Genomic DNA, 25154 nt, shown 5'->3' on the forward strand with positions numbered 1-25154 from the left:
CCTGCGGATACTGAAGGCTCGGGCAGCGCTGTGGTGCGGTGGTTAGCTGTTGCCTTACAGCGAGACGGTTCCAGCTTCGATTCTGCTGGCTGGCTGGTTTGCAGTTTGAACCTGGGGCACTTTCTCTGCCTTCCTCCCACAGTCTAAAGACTAAAGACTTAGGCTGACTGGTGACTCTAAATTACCCGTAGGTGTGAATGCAAATAGTTACCCCCCCCCACTCCCCCTTTGGTGCCAATATCATTATCAGATCAAAACATCAACTTATCCAATACTTTTGGTTTAAGACCAAATACCTACACAATTATTAACATTCCCATCAATCTTTGTTTTTGGTGCTAATTAGTAAATACTAGCAATAATACCTAACTTAACGAATGTTAGTGTCAGCATGTTAGCATAGACTCTTGCAGTCTATTTTTTATTGTGCATTTTAACAACTAATAATTAATCAAGATAAAAGAGACATTAACTTGAAGTAGACAAAGTAATGAAGTAAATATTGATTGCACAGTGTTTTAGCTATAGAATAATGACGTCATCAGCGTTCAGACTCATTATCTATGAGCCTTTCCGTCCAACACCAGGCAATGAACGCTTTATTTATAGCAATAGAAGTGCGTCAACCTTTGCACAACCAAAACAGGAAGGGAATGAAAAAAAAACAAAACAATAATGGATGAATCTTTTGGTTTAAAAATGACTGTTACTCACTATTCTGTCAGTGAGTAGTTACTGATTATATCTTTAAAACAGAGCTAACAATTAATATTGAGTATCATTATTACAGGTAAATAACAGCTAATAACACTGACTGACATAAACTTGATTCTTAATTGCTTGATGCTGAATTGAATAGTAACTTAGAACATTTCTTATTCCTACTAATACATACATATATACAATGTCAGTTTGACAAAATGACCGTACACACTACATAAGACATATGATGATGCGACATTTTCCCTCTGGAGTATTCTGTCCTTGTGTCTCTCCATGATTCTCAGAGCCAACACCAACTTTAGAGGATGCTCCTGCAGACAGAGCTGGTGGTGGATGGCAGCCTCACACTATGACCGCTTGTGAGATTTATATACTGTATGTGTGCTGGCCAGGGTTGATAATACAGAGCAATGCAGGTGAGGATCCATCACTGTCAAGAGCTCTCAATGGCTCTCCTAGATAGCAGCTTTCGTCGTCTTTTTTTATTTTTTGCTGGGAGGGTAACGGCTACATAGAGCGCTATCTCTTATCCTTGAGTGGTTTTGATTAAGCATCATCGGGTATTAAAGGCTATCTTTCTGAGGCTTGACGTTTTCCTTCATTTTGTCCACCAGCCCCTTAAAAAAAACTGCAACACATAACATGTTATTGTATTGCCTTTGGCGTCCATGTATTTAGTATCTAACGCAAGCGTTATAATGATATCCCCACATCTGCACATTTGCAGGAGTTGCTGTCAAATGTTACCGAAAATATATGGAAATGTACAATGTCAGCAGAGTTTCCAGAACTTTTACCAAGAGCCAGGTCACCATAATGCTGATAGTGCCTGACCATTGGCAGCTAGTGCCATTAGACCTGTTTGGGTCGGCAGTTTGGGTTCAAAATTGACATCTGCAGATAAAGTTCTGTGTACCTCAGATTTGCCTCCAATTAGCAGAAAGAAAGTTTACTTCTTTTAGGTGCAATAGCAGAAGCACTTATTTTCCCTCGCAATAAACAAGTGAAACTGAGGTGGGAATAGTCCAAATCATATCAGTAGATGAGAGCAGTGAGTAGCACTTTGTGTATGTGCACAGTAGCTGGTCCTTTGTTTGTGAATCCATACACAAGTGCATTATGGTTTAATTGGATGTGACCAGACACCGCTACAGGGAGCAAACACTTCATTAAGATATGACAGTCAGGCCCATACAGTAAGCTATCTCCCCCGCGTAGAGCAGGAAGCACACAGCAGAAAAAGCCACTACAGAGAATATTTGAGATGTGAGAGCCAAGTGCAGAATCTCTTAGTCAGGAAACCTCAAGATAAGCTCAAAATAAAGGTAACATCAAGGCTAGGTCTCACTTTTATTGGCTATCTCTGTATTTGAGTGAGTTGTAAGTCCTGAAATTGAATCAACCCAATTATCCCTTGAGCAAAAGGACCTAATCACTATTAAAATAACATTTCTGACTCATCATCTTTTTTCCCATGGTGCATTTCTTCTTTGATTAGACCAGCATGCTCTAAGATGATAATATTCTTGTTAATAAAGCATCAGTGGACAGCCAGTGGTTTGAGAAGAATGACATTAATGTAATGTTACCCATAAGCCAAGGTCCACAGTATTCAATAACAATATAACCCCAGTCGAGCATTTAGAGAGCATTTAGATGGGGCACCTGAGAACGCAGAGTCCCCCTCTGACCCTTCAAAATCATTACTCTAACGACGATTAGCACCGACTTTTCCCCCATAGGGGACATCTGGGCCAGTGCAAGTAGACAAACCCTAAATCTACAGAGCCACAGTCACTAAAAGATTTTATTGGCCAGGCATTTTCACTGTGTGGGCAGAGCGAGACAGCGGTGTTGGTTGGATACTTATTTTTAATTGAAGGCAAGTATCAATAATAATCAGCAATCAGAGATCAGGGGGTTATGTGTACTCATAAACAAACTGATTACTAAGATTATTGTATCAAGCTCTGTTTCATTAGGCATTCTCTCACCACTGCAGTCCTGTGGACAATCTGCCACAGTTGTAGTTGCATTTTCTGAGTTGTACGTACAAAAAACTGTTTTTTAAAAAAAGCTAAATGTATTTTTTATATAAATCTTCTTTCTTTTCTCCGTCTGTAAAACCTTTTGGGGGCCAACTAACTAGATGATTAGTTTGTGGATCATCCGATGGTCCTTCACAGCTCTTTTTTTTAATCTAAATCTTTATATTGCTCACAAACTAAGCCATGCCAACCTTTGAGTGATCCAATCATATGTGAGGGATGTGATAAAATGACTCCCATAATAGACCCAATCCACATATTCTCTCTTGTGTTTCTGGCTAACTGACTAATGAAATCCACTCTCATTTCAGCTCTGTTTTGGTCTCCACCACCTCTTTAGCAGCTGAATGCTCTACTATGTTTGCCAACCGATCACAAACTAAACTACGAGATGCTACGAGAGCGAGCTGATACAGTTGTTGGACTAAAGAGAGTAAAAAGCTTCGGGGCGCTGAGGAAAAACTGCAGAGCTGCATGATAATTCTCTGTGGGTCGGTCATTATGAGCATGTGATCTTTCAATATAAAAACTAATTTTAGCTTCTTTAAATATTGATATTGAACGTAATAGGTATTCTCCCCTTGAGGATTTATGTGTTTTGGGACAACACAATGCCTTGACCATTACCTCTCATTCTTTGTCAGGCTTTCAGAGGTCTCAGAGCCATTACTCTCACTATTTTGGATCCAATTACACTTTTTGACAGCCTGATCTGCATTTTCTGAAATTTCAACGGTTAGTGCCAGTATTTGCCGCTGCATTTCCACTGAGGGAAGCCGTACTAAAAACGTATGTGTCCTGGTGAAGAAAGGCTCTCAGGATATAAAACTGCTCACTAAATTGCATTTGCCATCGGACGGGAGATGGAACAGCTGGACAATGATTAAAACGCTGACTATTCAGGAGAGAGGACAGTGAACGCACCATCTCTTTTTACAGAGGCCTGACACAATGTCTTTCTAAGCGTAGCGTCCTGAGACAGTAACGTCCTACTGCAGGAGCTCTCCGTGGGAAGGTCGTCACGTTGAATCAAACCGAACACATTGACATCTCCCAGCGCACACGTTTTTGCATGCCTCATTCATCTCTCCACCTACATCCCCGAACAAGTCTTTAATCCAGTGACCTTTTTTTCTTTATGAGTGCATTAGATAACACCTAAGCCATCACAGCTAGCCTTGACTATTTTCCTTTTTTTTTCAAGCTTTTATATGTCACTATAATTGTGGCCACATAACCTGTAACATCTATCTTGAAATTTACTTTGCCAAAAAATACCACAGAGCACCGCAGCTGAAACGCCCGAAGCCTTATTGATCCACCACACACCTTTAAAACAACACACACAAGTAGACTGACCAAAAGACATCAAAACCAATAGCTGTACACATGATGGCTACAACGTAAATGGTTATTGATGAAACTATCCAGCCTGATTGGGTTAGCGTTAAGCCGTAAAGTCAGTTATCCAAACAATTTGGTCAAATTGAAGACATAAAAACATGTAAAATAATAAATACATCAGTAATACACCACCTTTCTAAATTGTCATAGTCATTTATATCCCTGTATTTCTCTGGAGAAGACGGGCATCCATCTTATCAAGCCTGTTCCTTTCTGCCAATCTCTTGGTTGCAATTTATAACACTGGATGGAACTGGGACATAATTATAGTCTATTGTCTGATATTTCGCCTGCATTACATGCCCCTGCAACGGTTCAAGAGCCGTGCTGAGTCTGAGAGAAAACCATTCCCGTGGATCAATATTTATGATTGTATTATTTGTCAGCGTCTGCAGACCTTTGCACAAACCATTATGATGGTTTCAGGTCAGAGAGGGAGAGAGATGGGGACCGCCAGTAATGTGAGGTCTTTACTGCTGCTAAGTTGACAACAAGGTGCAAATTATCTGTGGGAGTTTGTCATTTCATAATAGGAGCTGTAGGTTGAATAGTCTGCTGAACTGAAAGAAAAGCCATTTTGTTTTGCTGTGAATATAGTTGATCTTTTTTAAAAGGTTAAGTCTGGTTTTACAGATACGTGGCTACGGTTTATCCGTGCTATCACCTTAGTTAAAGGCAACAATAGGTGTTAATGTGAAAATAAACATCCAGCTTAAAGGACATCTTTTGAGTTACATCTAGAAAATGAAACTCATCAACACAGCATTACACTTCTGAGGCCACCAAGTGTTGTATGTGTTCATTGTTCATCTGTGAGACAGAAAAAGTTATACAATCTGTCAAAAGGAATTAAAATAAAATAATTCTGATTGTGTGCATGTTTTTCAATATGAAGTTAAACCCGACCCCTCCTGGAGTTGCTATAATCTTCCTTTACCCAATCCGATTAATCCACTATGAGTTAAATCCAAAATGATTTTAAACTATATTTATAAAAGCTGATTAAGCCCTGATTAAAGGGTCATTTTAGTCTATGGCTGTGCTTAATTTGAGCTACTATGGATACTCTCCCAGCGACTGACTCACTAAATATTAAAAAGTTCTGACACACATTTTAAATTTGTATGCGTTTTCCCTGCATTTTTAATTCTCAGCATCTTTTTGGTCTCTGCAATAATTACATTTTATTTGCCTCCTATCAATAAATGCCTATTATTTAAAAAAAAATAAGCTCAGTGTTAATCCTTTTTGAATGATATCACGGAGTGGCTTTGGCTCCGTAACAATTAAAGCACATCTTTGTTAGTCAATGAGGTCGCTTTGAATTGTACAGGCTGAAAATTTCCTGTGGGCCATGAAGCTTCTATTTTTGTTTTGTACCAACACCACATGAAGGCATTTCCTATTCTCCGACTATTCTCTTTGTTGTGATGAGAAACAATCCACTGGAACTATTTTTCTTACTGACCTAAATGAGTCAGTACCATCTTCTCTTCAGTGTGCAGGTATTCCTAGATCTTAATGAAGTTCTGTCAGCATGTTTGTTGCAAGCTGACTCCCAAAGCACTGATGCCAATAAAGAAAACCACTGGCTTTGAACATTCAAACAAATGCTAAGGAACAATTACATTTCCAAACTTTGAGAGCAGTTACAGTTATGTTAGGATTAGGAATTAGAGTCTACATGGCTCGATAACACATTTTCATACTGACATTTGTGAGTTAAAATCCAAGTGCACCAGATTTAAGAGGAAATATCCTGTGTTCGTGTCAAAGACTGGTTGGATCGCCAATTCGTTTGAAAGGATTTGTGTTGCATTGTTTAGTCACACATTGTGACATTTGAGAAGTAATATGCTCCTGCAGATGCATCACTGCTCATGCAGGACAGATAAAGATGATGGAGGACCTCTAGGATGGTTATCACGCCAGGACACACACACACACACACACACCACGGTGCCACATCTGATTGCATAGAGAGAAACACTCGACAGTGTGCCTGTGGTGCTGCTCCCAATGGTGGAACAATGCACTTACTTTCCTTCAGTTTTTAGGTCAGGGGACTCAAGGAGGAAGAAAGACGTGGCACGCTAAAGTAAGGCGTGCACTCCACTGTATTAGAGCATAATGATGTAATGCATTATATTAATCCAGGATGTGCTCAACGTCATGCTGTGCACTGTGATTATTTCAAAATGGATCAAGTCGAGACAATAATGACACGAGTAAAAGATCATTTGAAGACGATCCTACCTGCTGAGGCTCTCGTGGTGTAGTCTGCTTGACTCTCCTGCTGGACGCCGTGGTGGTGGTGATCTCCATGATGGACGTGGACGTCTCCGAGCGATTGGCCGTGGTGCTGGACTGCGGCGTGATAGAGGAGGGCGAATCCCCCACAAGCCTCACGCTCCCTTGGATCTTAATGTTGGGATCCCCCTCTGCGGCCATGTTGAAAACCTTTAAGCCATTATAGTAGAGGCCCGAGAGCTGGCCCTGAAAGGATCGACTCCGGTCTCGCTCCCAGCCCCCAATCTGTATAGTGGTTTGGCTGTTGAAGATTGTAAGCTGCCGCCCTGCGGGAAAACAATGTTACATGTATACAAGAATGTTGAAGTGTGGACTCAGCCACTTTTACTGAACAGGAAAAAAAGACAGAAAGACAGATTATTTGCCCAGTGGCTAATGAGACCAATAAATTACGGGTTGTAGAGGCAAACCCTGGTAATTTATTGCAGTAGAATGATGAGATGCCTACGAAAAAGATACAAATAAAACATAGGAAATAAAAAAAACATGGGATTTAGGAAAATCAACACAGCTTTGCTAAAAGGGCAGTCTAATCTAAAATAATCAGAGCAGTATTAATCAACAGTAGCAGTGTTATGGGTACCAACTACACTTAACATAATAGATAAAAATGGTAACATAATCTTGAAAGTAATATAAAATATATGCAGGAAATTGCCTGGGAAATAAGACCAATACATAAAAATGTGTCTAACACAACTGAAAGCGTGTGTTTCATTATGCTTTACTCGTGTTATCTTACATTTTTCCTTCAAAGTTTCAGATTTATGAACTTGGTGTGCAGCGGGCATGAAAAAACAAAAATAAAACTTCAGCTAAAATGTCTGTGAGAATTGGACTTTTCCTCATGTCCAATCTCACAGGAAGCAGGGCACACTGCAGGATATTTGAAACTATTCATCCTTTTAGCAAAAGCAACCAAGGAAAATCAAACTTAGACAGGGTATGGTTGGGCACATGGAAAACCTATAAAAAAAAAAAAAAAAAAAACATTTTATGACGGCACTTTCATAACTGAAAAGAAAAGAGAAAGAAAGGAAGAAACAAAAAGGAAATAGAAATGATAGGGCTCATTTCACATTTTAAGTGAAAAATATGAATTAGTTATTGAACTATAAAAAACAAAGCATGCACTCAGTTTGTTTTATATTACAGTTCCTTGGTCTAATGCCCTATACATATTTACAATGTCTGTTAAAGGGACTCAAAATTCTGAAGCCAATCCATATTGCACTCTATTTATCATTGCTAGCAGTTTAATCAGAATCAGTACTGTACTGTACTGCATGAGTTTCAAAAGTGTTTCAAAAAACACTTTGCGACTAGTGAATGACTGAACTAGAACTTTTAAAAGTACCATTTAGATGTTTACAGCAAAATACTACAGTAATTTATAAACATTTTAACAATGCTGATATTACTTCAGTAAGTGGATTTAAATTCATATTTACAGTCCCTTTAACCTTAAGTTGACAATAAACACGTATTAAAACAGCTGCAATCTATCAAATAAATACATTATTATGAAAAGTATGAAACATTACAAACTAAATTTAACTGTTCAAATCATTTTGTTTTTTAAAGTTTTACTGAACATTTATTTTTTATGTTTATTATTTACAAAATGTTTCTACAACTTGGTTATGATCAAATTATTTTATTTGAAATTTTAATCAGTGATTTTACCTTTGTCGAGTAGCCATTCGTCAACTACTCGACCAAGTCGGTATGGGATTCGCTGTCTAGCAATCGCCAGGCGTTCGTTATCATTGTTGCCTTTAAAGTTTAAAGAGACATTTCATTGGTTACAATCTGTAAGGTCAAAGGTTAAATGTTCATACTTAATGCTGGAGCTTATACAACTGCACAAGGTTTTTATATTTAAAACGTTTTGTATATTTAAAAAAAACAATATTTACTGAAACATTATTTGAACAAACTCCACTCATTTTATTTTATTTTAGCCAACAAATTAAGCCTATATTAATTGAAAATAAGTGAACTAGCACGCAAATGTTTCATCTAGGTTAATAGAGCTACGTTATAAACCAACCCAAATCACAAATTTATACATATCCATTACAAAATCTTTACCCAAATACTTCCATCCCATTTATCTTTTCCCTCTATATATCTTTTTTAACTGGCTTTTAAACTAGTTATATACATTTTCAAAAAGAACATCATTTAAATTTATTGTTGAATCAACCTTTTATGGTTTAAATGGTAAAACAATTTAACTATAACATATTACAAATGCCCACCCCATTTATACACAGCCTAATTGACAAGAAATAATAAGCTAATTGCAACAGTTAACACAGTATACATTCAGTGCATCTTGTCAGAGAGAAGAGGACAATGTCAAAGTAGATACATACACTGTAAAACCTTCAACAAGAAGGCTTTGACAAAAGCTCGGAGTCATAAAGAAGGAAAAGTCTAAATGTTGCTCATTGATGACATCAGAGTCAGTGGAAAAATAATTGTCCAATAGTATTCAGAGAATAAGCCAAAAAATCACTGTCAGAGAGAGAGCAGCTACAGAAAAGCTCCACTCCGAAATTGGAGGGGCACTTTGGCATTAATGAGGGCAAACTCTGCATCACCCTTTTGTCAGGGCCAATAACCTCACCAGAACAGAAGACTTTCAGCAAAGTGGCACTGTCTCTGAGTGCTTTCCCCCTGGTATTGTCTGCAGAGATTGAATTCAGTCAGCTCCATTCTTCCGGCAGATTGACAATGTTTGTCCCATCAACTATATTAATTCAGTTCTGGCAGATAAAAGATCCGGCAGCTAAGAAAGATTCAGTGGAGAATAGCTTCGGAGGGGAATGGATCGCAGAGCCACGACGGAGAGGAGGTAACCTTGTAACAGATGCACAGTTGGTCTGATGAAAGGTCTTAGAGGTAAGAAGACGCATAAAAAGACATTTTTTAATCGCATCAGCTTGAATTACTGTAGGGGATCAGCTTCACAGAAAGGGGTTTAAGGCTTGTCTATACAGCTCACGGAATTTGGCTGCAGTTGATTGTGCCAGGTTGGAGCACAAAGGCTTGTGAAGGAGATTTAGTGGAAGACTACAACACTGATGTAGAAAGATGTGTTTACAATAAAGCCACACATGGACACTGTGTCTCTAAATGTTATTTAGAGAAACACAGTCCAGTTATCTGAAGTGAAATGTGTAGGCTATATTCAGAACACGTATTCCTGCACTTTTTCCCACCATTAACCAGGTCACTTTAAATGGAGCACCTTCACGCTAAGCAGAGTGCAGCCTAAACTCAAAGCACGTGGACGTCGTCTTTACCGTATCTGAGCGCGCTCACACTCACAGTATGCAGACTGCTGTGATGAGATTCTTTAGATTTGAAATTGTCAACAAATCTGATGAAAAGACCAAAAATAACTGTGTTAGTCCGCTCCGGCTCCCCAGGCTGGGCCCAACGACATACATCTTTAAAAATAGGTTAGAAGTACATACGTTGAGGAAGCCGGTCCCTGAAGTCTTGAGCTAACGTCACTCAAAACATTTGTTGGGGAACTATTTTCAGCTGTGGAAGAATCCATGTTTGTTGCTGTAGTGAGTCTTCACGCAGCAGGACAGTGTTTATTGAACTGACTGAAAGAATAAAATAAACCACAGTGCCCAGGTGGCTCACTTTTGTATCTTCACTAGTTTTTGGACAACAGTGGAGGTCTACGGCACAGAGGCACCAGTTCAGGCTGCTTATACAGACACAATGATGCCTGTAGGATCATTTCACTGCCGCTTGTTGTCCTGTGGAGGGATTTGTTAACAATAGGAAAAATCTAGCACACCACCAGACTTCCTTTAAAACAAAAAGACTGCCTTGTCATAACTAAGAATGACTATGACTATGAATATTTAATTTGTGCTGCAGCTAGAAAATCACTAGCTTCCTCCTGGTGGGTGGATGCGAAGCACACCAGCACCATATGTAACGTCTTTCATGCTGCCCAGCGTTCCCAGTTTCCCCCATGCAACTCCTCTAAGCACTGAGCATGATGAAACACGAGGATACTCAAATAAGCAAGCGTGCAGACGGAGCTGTACCTCCATCTATTTTGAATGCTGTTGTCATGGAACATTCATGGGCTTTGTTAATTCCCGTCACCTCCGTTTGTCAGTCACGGAGTGTTAGTTATGTCACCTCTGTGTTTCCTGCTACTGTGACACCTCATCTGAGGAAAGGTCAGCATCAAACTGGGCTCTGGAGAACAGTTAGCCTACAGCGAGGGCTTTAGACTGAGAAATTAATGTGCATTTCATTACAGACATGCTAGCTTGGTTTCTTCACAGTGACGATGTATAAGCATGTTCTGAATGTGTGTTTACGGACTTTGTATTTCTCTACATGCTGCTATCAACATGTTGGAACACAAATGAGAATTAGTGGAAGAAGAGGGGGAGGAAACTAATAGAAAGACAGAATATCAGGCAGCCACACACACATATACAGTACACACACACACACACACACACTCACACACACTCGTCCTCACACAGAGTGCCACTGTGCCAAAATCCTCTACTTTTGTGCAAAAACATGCTCCATTTTCAAAGACAGTAGCGCTTTATCTGTTTGGCTTTGCACCCCGTGGCACGCTCAGTCTATCCTTACACTGAGCTTAATTAAGTGTGGATATAATCAAGGTCTGATCATGTATTGATCCCCACAGTGGGACACCGGAGTGTTAAACAATGCTATCCCTTGGGCTTCGATGCAGCAGCAGAGCCCATTCATCCTGCCTGCGAGCGGAGCCTGTGACTGCTGCTGAGTGGTGATTTGGTTTGGTATGGGACAGCCTTGCTTATCTCCTCCGCCAGACAGCAGCGATTCAGCTGAGCCGTCCCAACTGACCTGCTTTGCCCTCACTCACTTGTTTTCTTTTTTGTTAATAAAGTGGTCAGATAAGGTGGGAGCTTTATCTCATTACAAGCCCTAGGACACTAGCCACATTAAATGAACAAATATGCAAATGGTTCCTGTGTTCATGGAGCTGGGAGAATTAATAAAGAGGAGGGACCTACACAAATCTCACTATTATTTCCATTATTCTGCTCCCTTTTTTTCCGTCTCTGGCTGTGGTGGCCATTGCACCATTTTTTAAGCATGCTCAGTGATGACTGCTTGCACAATAGGCTGAATAGGCTCATGGATAGAACAGAGGAGAAACCAGAGCAGATAGGATGGCGCTTTGATGGATAAAGCTAACCCTTCTCCCCTTGTATCCCACAAATCAGACTCCACACTGCAAGGTGGGAAAACAGGACAGAGGGAGAAATTGACAGAGGGGGCAGGGGTGGACAGATGGAGGTAAAAAGGATGGAAAAAGAGGGAACTGGGAGCTGAGGGGAGTGAGAGACAGAGAGCTCTGTAAGTGCACCACGCTCTGATAACAGTAAAAGAATAAGGCCAGGGACTTCTCCATTATCTTTGTGTGCAGCGAGTGTTCATTGGGTGCTCCGAGAGGATACTGCACTGTACCCTGCGGGCCTGGCAGCACCATTGTGATGGTATTACTTCCATGGCCAAGACTCAGGAGAAGGGGCTGATTTTTGTTGCTGCCCAGTCTTTTGTGTGCGGCACAGAATGAAAGCAAGGCGAGAATAAAGGAAAAGGGAACTAAACTACAACAAATAGCAGCCTGGTTATGTGTCTACGTGTGCGTTTTGCATTTTAGATTCTAATAATTGTGCTAAAGACTTTTAATGGCCCATAAGTATGCAGTACGAGACTTTTTAATGAGATTACGAGGGCAGCAATGTAGGCCCTGGTAAAGCAATTATTTCCTTGCTTTGAGAATGATCGCTCCCTCCCATACAATCTCCTCCTCTCTGTCTTTCTCACTCTCCAGCCATCATTTTTATCTTTGCTGTCTACTCTTATTATAATCACTGTTGATCTGTGAGTGGCCTAAGAGTGGCTGAGGGCTGCTATTATGAGTGCGTTAGAGGCATACATGGATACTAATCAAACTACAGGCGAGCTGAGAGAATAATGGCTTTGTGTGCAGGGGGTTAGGGGAGGGACTGCAGTAATTGTGATTGGATGTAATTAGTCTGCAACGAGCCTAATAAGGTACTGTAGCCGGACTTGGCATTGTCACTGATGCATGATCGGTGGGGATGAGATCGGTCACTTCTCCCTGCAGCGGTTATAACTCAGCACTTGTCATCTCAAATCAAAAAATTATTATCCAACTTCTCTGATTTTACAGTACATTGATCAATAATTTAAGACTTACAATATGTTAACAACCAGTATTAAATATACAGGGCTACGCCTTCCCTTGCTGGGCATTAAATAACCCACTAAATTATTAAGTTTAAAAGCTACTGTATATCAATAATCGTGAGTGTTTTACCAGGTGATTAATTTCATATTTAGTTGAAGCTAACCTCATTATCCTTCAATCTGCAGGAGTGACTGAAGTGAATAAGAGACATTTACAGTGTTGCACCTATATGCATTAAAAAAAACCCTAAAAAAAAAAAAAAAAAAGAGTAATTTTATAGATTTAGTTATAGTTATACATTTCATCAACTTCCTCCACTTTATGAGCAGCACATCTGTGCGGATCGTGGGCTGAGGGTGTTTGTTGTTTGAAGATTGAGATAGTAGCATCCAGGCATTTAACCCTGCTGTGCATTCTGCCATGTCCACAACATGTCAAAAGCCATTAGCTTCCCTTCTCCACCTGAGGCAAGCAGCTAGGATTGAGTCCCAGTCATAAAACTCTCTTTCATTTGGATGAATGCACTGGTCATAGCTAAAAAGGTCACCAGACATTATGCAAAAAGGAGAGAGGCAGGTTGAATTTGTCCTCTGTTTGTTTGCCGCTCAATCATTTTATGCATGCTCACAATCAAACAAATGTTTTTGATTTGGGGGTGCAGGTTTTAGTCCTGTGGAGTAAATGCTACACTCACTCCTGCAGTCATACCTTTAATCCTCCATCGCTTTTGTCAAAGCCTGTCAGCACTTAAAACATTAACAATCCCAACAACACAAGCTGTGGCATTTAAATCATTTTTAAGAGCCATCATACTAGTAACATTTTGACATTCTGCAGAAACATACCAGAGTTGCTGAGTCGTTTTCACAGACAAAGTTATTAGAGCTGCACTAAAAACGATGAGTGCCAGTACAACTATCCCAGTCACGTGATGTGGAACCTATTACGGTTATTACTTAGATTTTTTTCTGTCACTTAATAGTCATTACAAAGGGCAGTAATTAGTGAATTTATCATCTACTGTAATAAAAACACTGTTTATCTAAGTGCTACAAATGACAATGATGATTATTGTCAGTAGTAACACTAATGACAAAGAAAATGAATACGGCTTCATTTTTGTCAATGAGTAATTGTGGGGCCTGTTGTGAAAATGACTAATATGGAAGTGTGTTGTCATAGTTAAACCAGCTGATGTTTCATTCAGCAGCGGATTAATTCAGGTATTGGTTCAGTTTTACTGTGTTATTACAACTTTGTGTTCCTTAATTCAATCTATCTATTGTATTGGCAGAGAAATAAATATCGAACTGGCACACAATTACTTACCACAATAAAAGTGGTAATTTGTCTGTAAATAGTCTATTGATCTGATATACTGTGAACATAGAGTGTAGGTGGATTATTTATGCATGTGAGGAGTGTGATGCAGACACGTAGACAGGGTGGGTGGTTGCCCTTTCACACTGTTTATATTTTAGACTATGGGGCCAAAGTGCAATCAGTCTACATAGACTGAGGTTGTTTAACAGCATTGATTAGCGTGAGGCGATAAATATCAGAGGGGAGAAAAAAAAACTCCACAACACTGGTATTATTCTGAACAGCTGCTGGAAACAGAAGCATAAAAAGCAATTAAAGCACATGCCAAGTCAACATAAAACCATCCTAACATATAAGGCTTTAACAGTTGGCTTGATAACCTCTTGGTCATTTTATCGCCTTTAAGCGGCGGCAGATATAATTGAAGGCAGAGTGGGTGACTCACCTGTGGGGTAGCGCTCAATGACTGGCAGGTCATCCACCTGCAGAGTGGCATTACCCCCACTCCTCGTAAACTTCACTATATGGTACTTTCCGTCATTTACAAACTTTGACGTCTCCTCTATATTAATGTCATCTGTTCCGACATTAAACACAACGGCAATGTTTCCTTTTTCCTGCAAAGAGAAGAACACAGAAGAGAAAAGGTTTGAGTGACATTAAACACTACAGTTATAGAATGACCCGTGTTTCTAAGGGACTGTGCGGAAATGATCAATTCTTCTGCATCTCAACAGAAAGTAGAATAACAGCAATGTAGAATGTGTCAAAAAGCATTAATGTGCCACATCGAACGACACTTACAGCTCTTGGTTTAAAAATAAAGAGTGGCTAGATAATAAATAATAAACAGCATTTTGCTCTGTGGTGTGATTTGGTGGCTGTGTGAAAATTATTATTCCATTAAAATATTACCATTTGGATCTTAGATTCTTTTTGCACTCTTAGTTATTAGTCATTAGTGTTGCATCACTTTGAGAAATTGTAAAGAGGATGCTCCAAAAAAAACAAAACGAAAAGAAAAGTGAAACATGAAACAGTTTTAGTGCCCAAACACAAATAATTTTCATATAGTCCCTAAATGCATCCACGCCAAAATGATAACCACTGGGATTTTCAAAGGTTACAGATCGTACGCACACAGAATGTTACTACATGTAAACGGTGCAGCTTTTATGCAGCACTCTGCACATACAGCACTCTGCATCAGCTGGACTGCACTTTTTTTTTTTATAATAGCTTGCCAGCTTAATGAAAAGAGTCATGTGGCCTTGCTTTTTGGCCTGCAGACCATTTTAAACATACAATCCTTGACCCATCACAAAGGGGGGGGGGGCTCCAGAGGAGGACTGGGGGACTGACATCCACCAGATCCTGAACACACTGTCACAGGTAATTGTTTTGTTATAATTAAATACCAATTGCCAATCTTTTAATGTATGGTTTTGCTTAGAAAAGCTCTTGCAAAGGCTTTCAAAAGTCTTAAAATAGTCTTAAAGACATGACGTCATAACAGCTATTTTCTTTATGTGTTGTTGCTGTGACCCCGTGGTGCTCACATCTGTCTCCGCCTACAGTATTATAAAGCAGCATCTGCTCTCCTGGAAGAACATTTCTTATCTCAAATGTTTTGCTGTGAATATGCAATTAAAAATATTATTCCACATGTGTGTGTGTGTATGTATGTAGATAACTGATGACCGATTACTGCCCTATCATATTGTGATCTTGTTCTTGAATGTGCTCCTAGACGTGAAAACATGAACAAAAAAGAAAACTTTTTAACAGCACACTAGAGGCACACTGTGGTTTTGTTCCTTTATTGTTTTTTCTTAACACCAATTAAATAAATCTTAAAGTTATTTGTTAAGAGCATCCCCTCGGGCACAGAGCTCCGTATAGCTGATGTAGCCTTCTGTGTGAAGCTGCAATCTGTTTTTGTTTTTTTTTTTCTTCATCCATTCATCCATCACACAAACACACAATTCTCTGTGTCTCTCTACTCAAACTACTGTAGATACACCCTTGTCATCACTATAGAAACCTTAAAGTGGCTTCAAAGCTCGCCGAGAGGATGCGATTTAATCATTAAATTGCAGTGAATGCACGGAGAGCGTAAAAACACAAGTGTGGAAACATAAAGGCAGCGTCTCAAAAGAAGCCATCTTAGCCTCAGCCTCCTTAGATCCACATGTGATGGTATCGACTCTAATAAGCTCTTTTTACAGTGCCTGATCGAAGTCCCCGAGTCCTTCTGCTTAATCCAGCTAAGATGAATGCGTTATGTTGGTGCAACCTCACTCTCTGCTTATGAGCTGCAGTGAAAGGAGCATCTGGTTGGAGGCTCAACCTACTGTAGCAGCGCAGCACTCTGCATGTCATTATCCAGTCAGCACAGCCAATACTACACTGCATCTCTCTCTCCGTCTCTCCAACTCTCCAATATGCACAAACTGACTCTTTTTTAAGCCCCCCACCACACACACACACACACACACACACACACACAGCCCGGTCCCCTTAAAGTGGAGAATGAGTCGAGCGTGTCTCAAGAGCCAGAAGCTAAAGTGCAATTAAAGCCATTTGTAAAGTGTCACACCACGTTACCAAAACTAGGACAATTGTATGCTTTGTAATGTAATTTCAACAGATTATATAATCTGATGCATTAAAGCTACAGTACTAACACAATTTACTGACTCCTCGCGGGCATAAACACCAATCAACAAAAACTGAAAAGCAGATGGCTGCAGTGACTGCGGCTCGTGTCAGGTTTTCAGAACTGAATGGGAGCGAGGACGATCTATAGTCGCTGGTGTTGTAGTAAAACCTTGTGTTAGTTGTAATCTGTCATTTCAAGAGATCTGCCCCTCTTCAAACCCTTCAGCAAGAGCCACAGTGACAGCAGCTCCCCAGCTGGACTGAATGCTGCAAGAGGCAGCAGACACCACGAGCATCTGCCATCATCAGACCTCACACCAAGGCTGATTCCCACACACTTTTCTGTATTTCAAACACTCGAATATACAGTTACATTAAAGGCTGGCGCCTGTGATTCCAAAAGGGAACTTTCTTTCAAGGACTGCATCACTAAACACATTAATTCAGAACTTTTTAGTACCGTTGCTCTTGAAAAGAAGCGAAAAAAAAGAGACAGAAAAGAGGGTTTAGTGGAGGGACCAACCCAATTAAAATCCTTCTTTTAATAGCCTCCTTCAATTGACTTTTAATGTTCCCCATGGTCTCGTTAATAAATTTACTGCATTTAGTCACAAACTGCCAACTCGAATTTCCATAGCATAAAAAAAGCCTACTTCACAGTTCTGAAAGAGATGAAGAGGTAGATGAAAGGGGGGAGCAGACAAAGGACAAAAACCAAACCATCAGATTTAGGGAGTCAGATATCAGATGAAAGATAAGAGCTAAATCTTCAGGCTGCAAAAATACAAAGTTACATTTCTGACATGCTTAGAGCCCATGTCTCTCCCATATAAACGTGATTAACTTTGACTGTTATTGCCTCTGCCTTCTGAGATAGGGCTGGCATTGGCTTCAAACGCCAACATTATTTTTTCTAAAAAAAAAATAATCCAATACATTTCAACATTTCCTGAAATTCGATCTACTTAGACAAGTGGTTTCTCAGTTAGTTCAGCACTGAGAGGAGCCTAATCCTGGAGCTCTAATAGAGTGCAGGCTTATGTCAGAGAGTGATTGATAGCTGCTTACATAAACCCAGCCCATTACACCCTGTACAATTTTGGGGCTGCTCACTTGGTAAGTGCTGCTCCCCACAGGGCTGCACCCCTGGGAACATACTGTACGGTGCACACATACCGCACCCGAAGAACTCAGCCCTGCCTGACACTCTGCACGCTGCCTTGATTAATTGCTCATCAAGCCGCAATAGAGTTTAATTAACTGATGAAGTTGATCCACCATTCTCCTCTAATCTGCTCTTTTTTTCCCCCTCATCCTTGCAGCTGGAGGGTGGAGTAGCTGCAGCAATACTCAGGGTGTCAGTTTCTCGTTAAAACTCTCCATCTGCACTCATTATACAGCCATAGAGATACTTGTTTTACTAGCTATAAAACTGCAGAACAGCCTCTGCAGACCAAATGTTTTTCTGTAATTATTGGTAGCATCATTTCTTTTCTCCCAATCATGTCAACAAAGCCACGTCTGAACAAACATGTGTTAAATGCTTCAAGCCATTCAAGGGAGTTCCATTAATGACAGCTAAGGTTGTAAAATTTATATAAAGACTTGAATGATTTAAACCTCTTGATAACATTGTTCTGTACGCTGTTCACTGTTTGCTTGAGGGTCAAACAAACGTGTAAAAGAGCAAAACACAGAATCCCAGTGAGTTAAAGTGATCGGCATGCTTGAGGTAGCACTGCAGCGAGCTTATTTCCCCGGCCCACGTAACGGCAGCGTATAAAAACCAAAGAGAAAGTGAGAAGCGGTATTTGAGACGGTGTCGGGCCTCCTCGCCAGTATCTGCAAAAATGAACACCATGGTGTGGGCTGTCCTAATCTTTTGCTTGTTTATGAGTCACTGATGTTGACAACCATTGTGCACCCGTCACATTTCATATCTCTCCAGTCTGACGCCACGGGACTGCAACACATCTCCCTCCAGTGCACATGTCTGCGAGGGGTCTGTTGGCAGGTGGGAGAGCACCTCCGTCACTGTGTGTGTGTGTGTGTGTGTGTTGAGGGGATATTACGCTCTCACTGTAGAAGCTAAATATCTTAATGTAGTTAGGGCAAGCACACTGTACTATTCACCTTATCTTTTAATTACCTCTGACAGTCCTCTGTTTTTTTTTTTCCTTGAAAGCTTAGTTAATGAAATTACAGCCATAATGGAACACTTAGGAGACAGACAATGTGTTTTTTTTTTTTCTTACAGCATGCGGTCCATATACTGTACATCATGTAACTCCTCTGCACACCTGCAATTACGGTTGTAAATTCACAACAACCCTGGAGGCATTATAAAAGCACTGCTACGGTGTTGCAGAAGAAGAAATCTGAGCCTCAGAGAAACTCCACACGATACATTAACTCCTTAATATTCCAAAAAATTAAATGATGTTATGGACTGTGACAAACCTCCAGTATATTGTCTCTGTGTTTGACACCAGTGAGGCCTGTATGTTCACATCTATTTCACATTTTAGTCTTTACTAGTAAAAGACAAAAACTTAAAACACATGCTTTACAACCTTTTTAGTAAAATCACATGTCATAAATAAAACATCACCTCTATCACCAATCTGCACATCCAGTATGTTTCTACTGAAGGCTTCTTATCGCTGTCTGACAGGTGCTATTATTACGCTGGTGATCTCACGTGGTCAAGTCTTGGCACATTAACATCACCAGAAGCATATTTCTCTTTTTGCACACACAGGTGAACATTTTCATTATCTATCTTTATCGTTTACTGAATCATCTGTAAAATGGTGGCCGACATGTTTGACCTCACTGTTTACTTTAACAGCCTCCCCACTTATGGAGGATTGAGGATATTCGTTTTTCTAAACATCTTTACATCTAATCATTACTCATTTTGGTTAAAAAAAACAAACCTGATGTCAGATGATTATTGTAAATAAATCTGAGCAAATCACCTGTACAGATAATACAGGGCGGTCAGAGACATGCTTTCACAGCTATACTAATATGCAGTATATTTATAGCAGGCTCTCTGAGGGTGGGAGATGTTACATCTCTTATTTCCTGTGAAAACACTTGCTAAAAGCTTATAGACGACTGGAAACGATGTCCATGGAGCTGCATGTTAGTCAACTTTTAAAATATGTTCTAAAACACAAAGCTAACTTGCTTGACAAGATCCCTCTCCCGTTTCACGTCGCCTCGGAGCGTTTCCAGCGTGGTGAGGTATAAGTGTGTTTGCTGGGAGCTCGGCTTATTTTTAAAAATCAAGTCCGCCGGCTAAAGTGCCTAATTATCTGTGAAGTTGGCTTGAAATTGTTTCCATTGCTAGGAGACTCTATCAAGTGGCTTTCAGTAGGAGAGCTTCATCAAATACCTCGAGTTAATAAATCATCAAGCCAGCCGCAGCAGCTGTTTGAAGGAGGGCGCGCAGGCAGTAACAGGAGACATACTGCTATTGTACCATTACACAGGATATAATGTAAAAACATTCAGTTATGCCTATGTATAATTCATACATGCAAACGTCTAAGTGTTCTACAAAGGGGGGATAACTGTAATTAAAAAGCCCTGCTCATTAGTGGTGTAAGAGGACTGCAGCCCAGAAGTTTCCCTCCAGCTGGACAGGAGCGTCTGTAACGTGAGTCGCTGACGCCTTTCAACAGGAGCTGCTCGTCTTTTCCTCAAATGGCATTTGCTGTCTGTCTATACTCTTTCTCTCGCTCCGTCTTGGTTCGCCTGTGACACATTCCATCAAGGGAGGTCAACAGATATCTGAAATTTTGTTCTCTCTCGCTCAAAGAAATCAATTCAGGTTTCAGGTGATTCTCCCGTCTGTCCACTTGTGACAGCTGGCCCGCAGACGGGGTGAGTCGACCTTCATCTCTGTCCTCTCTCTGTCAGGACTTCCTGCATCCCCCTGAGCATACTCACAGTCCAGCTCACTTCATCTGTACGATTCATACGGCGCGGCTTTCTGGCTAAATAAGATCAAATATAATCGAGTGTGCGTTTGGGGAGAATGGGGATAGTGCAATCACCTCAGTAAGAAATGGGGGAAAAAAAAAAAGTAGTGAGCTCAGGTAGAGCTGGGGACATATGCCTGAAGGCAGGGAGCATATGCTATGACTGACCCTTAATCCACAGAACGAGACTTCCAGACACTCAACATGACAAGAATACACATCATGACAAACATTTTGTTGTGTCTGCTCAGATTATCTCCAGCTCAGGAGAACAAGAACAGATGAGTAAGGCCTGCACGTCAGAATTAAACTAAACGTGCACCCTGAGTTCACTTTCAGCATCCCACAGACTGAGTTTCACTTTAGGTGGTTTCTTGTGATAATGAGGTCACTTCTCATGAATATGCAATCACTTCCTGTTCTGCTGATCTGTTCCACTATTTATTCTAACTGTATGAGCTCTTCTTGTAACGATGTGACAGGTTTGCTAATCTCGTAAAAGGTGTCACACACATTTCACCTCAGTTTTTACACAGTTCAGCTAAATCAAGTCATTTCCATGATTATGACTTTGTGTTTTCAATCTAGAACAGTTCATTTATAACATATACAGATGCATTCATGGATCTGAGGCCATAAATGTGTGTAGAATAAACTTTAGCAGTGTAAAGCCACTCACTATTTTCTCAGATAGTTGAAATTCATTCCGACTATAAAGCAGCATAAAACATTTAAACTCTCTAAATTTTCTAATCGCTCCACTTTTGACCTGGTTTAAGAGAGAAAACCCAGCTGGACCTGATGCATAGTCATACTGACTAACATAACTGGCCTCCCAGTATGAAGTGAATAGGTGAAAGAATTGCAGTGTGATCACCGTAGAAAACTAAAGCTCTAGAGAGAGGTCACTATGTTTATGGGCAGTTCCCTCTAAAGTGCAAATAAAAGCCTAAATCTGAATTCTGTGCTGAAGTGATTAGATTACGTATGAAGTTGGTCTCACGATTGGACAGCACTACTTTGTCTCTGTACTGTAGTTTGCAGAGAAAGTGGAGCATACTCACAGGGCATCTTCGCTGATATAGAGAGCTGGAATAATATCTTGGATGTGCTTTTCTGCTATTAGTTCTGTCATCAGTGCTTATGGCTGACAGCCTTTTCCGTAAACCAAGTGGATCAAGTTTGCAGCTTTACCTTCACGCAATATGTTGATAATGTGGAACGATGTAGAGCAATTTATCTAAAGCTAATTCTCCGTAGTGGTGCTCAGAGCTGCTTGAGAGAAAATATTCCGTGCTGGGTATGGATGGATGCCCTGATGAACGTACAAATATGGATTTAAACCTTGATGGATCGATATGTTAGCACTGGGGGGCTAACTCAAACCCCTCCATGCACCTCCTGCAACTGCTTCACAGAAAAGCCTATTTCTTTACACCTTGTCTTCCTCAGACTTCAACAGGCAGCTGGAGGGGTTTAACTCTACTATAAATACATTTCAGGCTCATTGCATTCGTGGAAATATTTGAGTTAGCATGGGATGCTAACTTAAAGCTCAATAAAAGCTGGGCTGACTGTAATCTATATCTGTTCATGTTTATTGCTGATGGATCCGTTATTGAGAGACTTGGACCTTAACAATACATGACAATGGTTACATTTAGGACATTACAGTGGAGAATAAATAATACAATATGATTGGCTGATCAGGACAAAATGAAGCTGTGTAGGTCACAGACACACAGGGACGCTGTAAGGAGGTCAACCTGCCTGTTAGACAGTGAGGAGGGAACCTGAATCTCACAAACTGCATACCATTCTAGTCACACAGTCATTGTGTTCCTCGCCTACTTCATGGTTTCATTTCTACAAGGACCTCCACAACCTCTAAATCTAATATAGCATTTCAGTTTTTGTAGATCTATGCTCCACTATAGGTTCATTAAAATGAAGCTGTGATGTTGGACTCAGAGCAGTGGACGTCGTCCAACAATCTTCAACACCATTAACTGGTACATTAAAGCTACCGTACGTTTGGCTGCAAACGGCTGCCTGTTACATCCAGCACACATTCATCTTCCATTCTACATCAGAAATAGCCCGTGATAAGTGATACAAGCTCAGATTGAGACACACAATCACTTAATGATTCTTTGAAATTGGAACTTTGATCATAAATACTTATCCATCCATGACTGCTTTTCCTGAAGGATCCCAGGGGAGCCAGAGCTGATCCCAGCTGACACTGGGTGAGAGGTGGGGTGGACAATCAATCACCTTCTTGCTGTGAGTCAGTAGCCTTTTATTAAGAATATACTATCAAACAAGCCGTTATTATAATATTATTTGTATGAAATGTTTTACTCAATTTAAAAAGCTCCATTTCTGAGCCCCATAACTTGGTTCTATTCATTAGGTAGAGACAATTTAAACAATTTATGAGCTTCAATTTCTCTTTTATTTCATAGGTTATTCATCCATTCATTCAAACCACAATCTAAAGCTACAGCAATGATCATAATCACGGCAGTCAGTCGCCAGAGGAACATGCGGTTAATGTTATCCTTCATAATGAGGTCTGCTGAAGGTGGAGAATGAAAGTCTACTGTAGAGCCAGTATGCAATTTCCAAAATCAAACTCAATAATTCAGAATGAAGGTAACGGTGCTGGCGCTATCTGCCGTCTCAAGCTGGAAAATCCTTAAACTGGACTGTAAAAACAAAGCTGGTAAAGCTGTCACAACCCTAACCTCTGATCTCTGTTGTGTCCCAGAAATGTATGTTGTCATCAGCTGTTTCTTTAACTAGGTTGAAGTGTTTTAGGGTGCATTTTCCCTTTAAGAGAACCCTGGACTACTTGTTTCTAATGCTTCCACAGAACTGGGAAACTGCCAAGCATTAAAATTGCCACCATCAATCAAGAGGTTTTAAAGGATGCAACAAGCAATTTCATGGATGACTTTTTTCAACTTCTCCAACATTATTCCCTATCAACTCCATGTATTATTGTGCCATTTCTTTTTTTTTTTTTCTCCATCCAGCCCCGTTTCTCTTTGATTCACAGACAAAAAGAGCCTCTTGGTGCCCCCTCACTTATTCATGTCCGCTGACTTCTATGTCTTTTAATGTTAACACAGCTCAAACTGATTTTTCCTATTTCCACACTGAAGCAAGTTAATCTCAGAAGAGGAATACATTAAAGGATCTGGAACAAGAGGTGTTAAGTTATGACAAGGACTACGCTGTACTTAAACCTCAGAGGAATGAACCTCGTCCTAGATTTTTCAGATAATGGCGGGCTATGGTTGCTCTCACAATATTTAAAAAAAAAAAAAAAATGTAATTCACACACTCTGTTGTAGCAGCTCTCAGGCCCCATTTTCATTTTGAACAATGCCTGGCAGATGGAGGGGTTTGGAAGTGGGGCAGAGAAAAAAAAAAAAAACAGAAGATACAGTATTTGTGATTCAGATTCTGTTTGCCTGCTAGCAGAGTATCCCTCACAGCAAATGGCTGAGGTGAGATCTAATCATTTTATCCCAATCAATCACAGCCGAGAGCATGAATGGCTGCGATATGAATTGTTAGCAGGAGAGCTGATATTGTATTTCGGACAGAAAAATCATAGCAGGAAAAAATGAAGAGTAAAAAGGGCAGTGTTTAAGTAGAAAAAAAGTAGATTAATATCGATTCAAAGTTATGGAACAAAAATAAACGGGTCCATTTTACGACTACATCTGTCTCCACAGTACAAATCATTTGACAGCAGCAGTCAGACACACAGGACAGCGGCGTCCTCATTCACAATTTGAGAAAATATTGAAATTTGCTATAAAGCAAGAAGAAAACACATTCGAATAATCGTGACGAATTAACCGTGAAAATGTGTGATTTCTGCAGCAAATGGGAAATGTACTGAATTGCTGATTTTTTTTTCTTTTCTTGTTTTTCCTCAGACAGTCCTCAAATGCCTGTCTGCTCCCAGCCATGTCTTTTCAAAACACAAGGACGCCTGATACTTACACAGAACACCCTGAAGAAATATGGGATCATCGTCTTCATCCCCAGGTCCAGCAGCTATTTCTAAGTGAGACTGACCCGAGTATCTCCGCGCTGATGGATGCTTTGATACACTGCAGAGGATTGTTTGGCAGCAATAACCTCAGTAGAAGCGGGAGCATTAGGAAATATATTGGGTCTAAGTCTTTTTTGATGCGTTTTTTTGCCATCTTTCTGTGCTCAGTTGGAGCGCACAAAAGCTCGTCTGCTATTAGTTAATGACCTGCTGCAGTTGGCCAGTCACAGGCAGCCACTGGACCTCAATTCAATGAGGTTTTAACAAGCTGTTAGTCTTGATTTGTCTGCTAGGCTGCACAAAGTTTCAACAAACAAGCCAAACAGACATGCAGCGTCAATTAAGGTTTT

General features: G+C 40.3%; 1 protein-coding gene across 3 annotated transcripts in view; it reads right to left on the reverse strand.

Moving 5' to 3' along the window:
* The window catches only part of LOC139210586 (neurexin-1a), a 227609-nt gene that overhangs the window by 27117 nt on the left and 175338 nt on the right, over window positions 1-25154 (reverse strand). For all 3 annotated transcript variants that reach the window (XM_070840646.1, XM_070840645.1, XM_070840648.1), the window contains 3 exons: window positions 14522-14693; window positions 8172-8261; window positions 6432-6751 (listed from right to left, as the gene is read on the reverse strand). In XM_070840646.1, coding sequence (XP_070696747.1) covers window positions 6432-6751; window positions 8172-8261; window positions 14522-14693 — 582 coding nt within the window. The remainder of the gene's footprint in view (window positions 1-6431; window positions 6752-8171; window positions 8262-14521; window positions 14694-25154) is intronic.

This window comes from Pempheris klunzingeri, chromosome 12 (assembly GCF_042242105.1).
Source record: "Pempheris klunzingeri isolate RE-2024b chromosome 12, fPemKlu1.hap1, whole genome shotgun sequence".
Lineage (NCBI taxonomy): Eukaryota > Metazoa > Chordata > Actinopteri > Acropomatiformes > Pempheridae > Pempheris > Pempheris klunzingeri.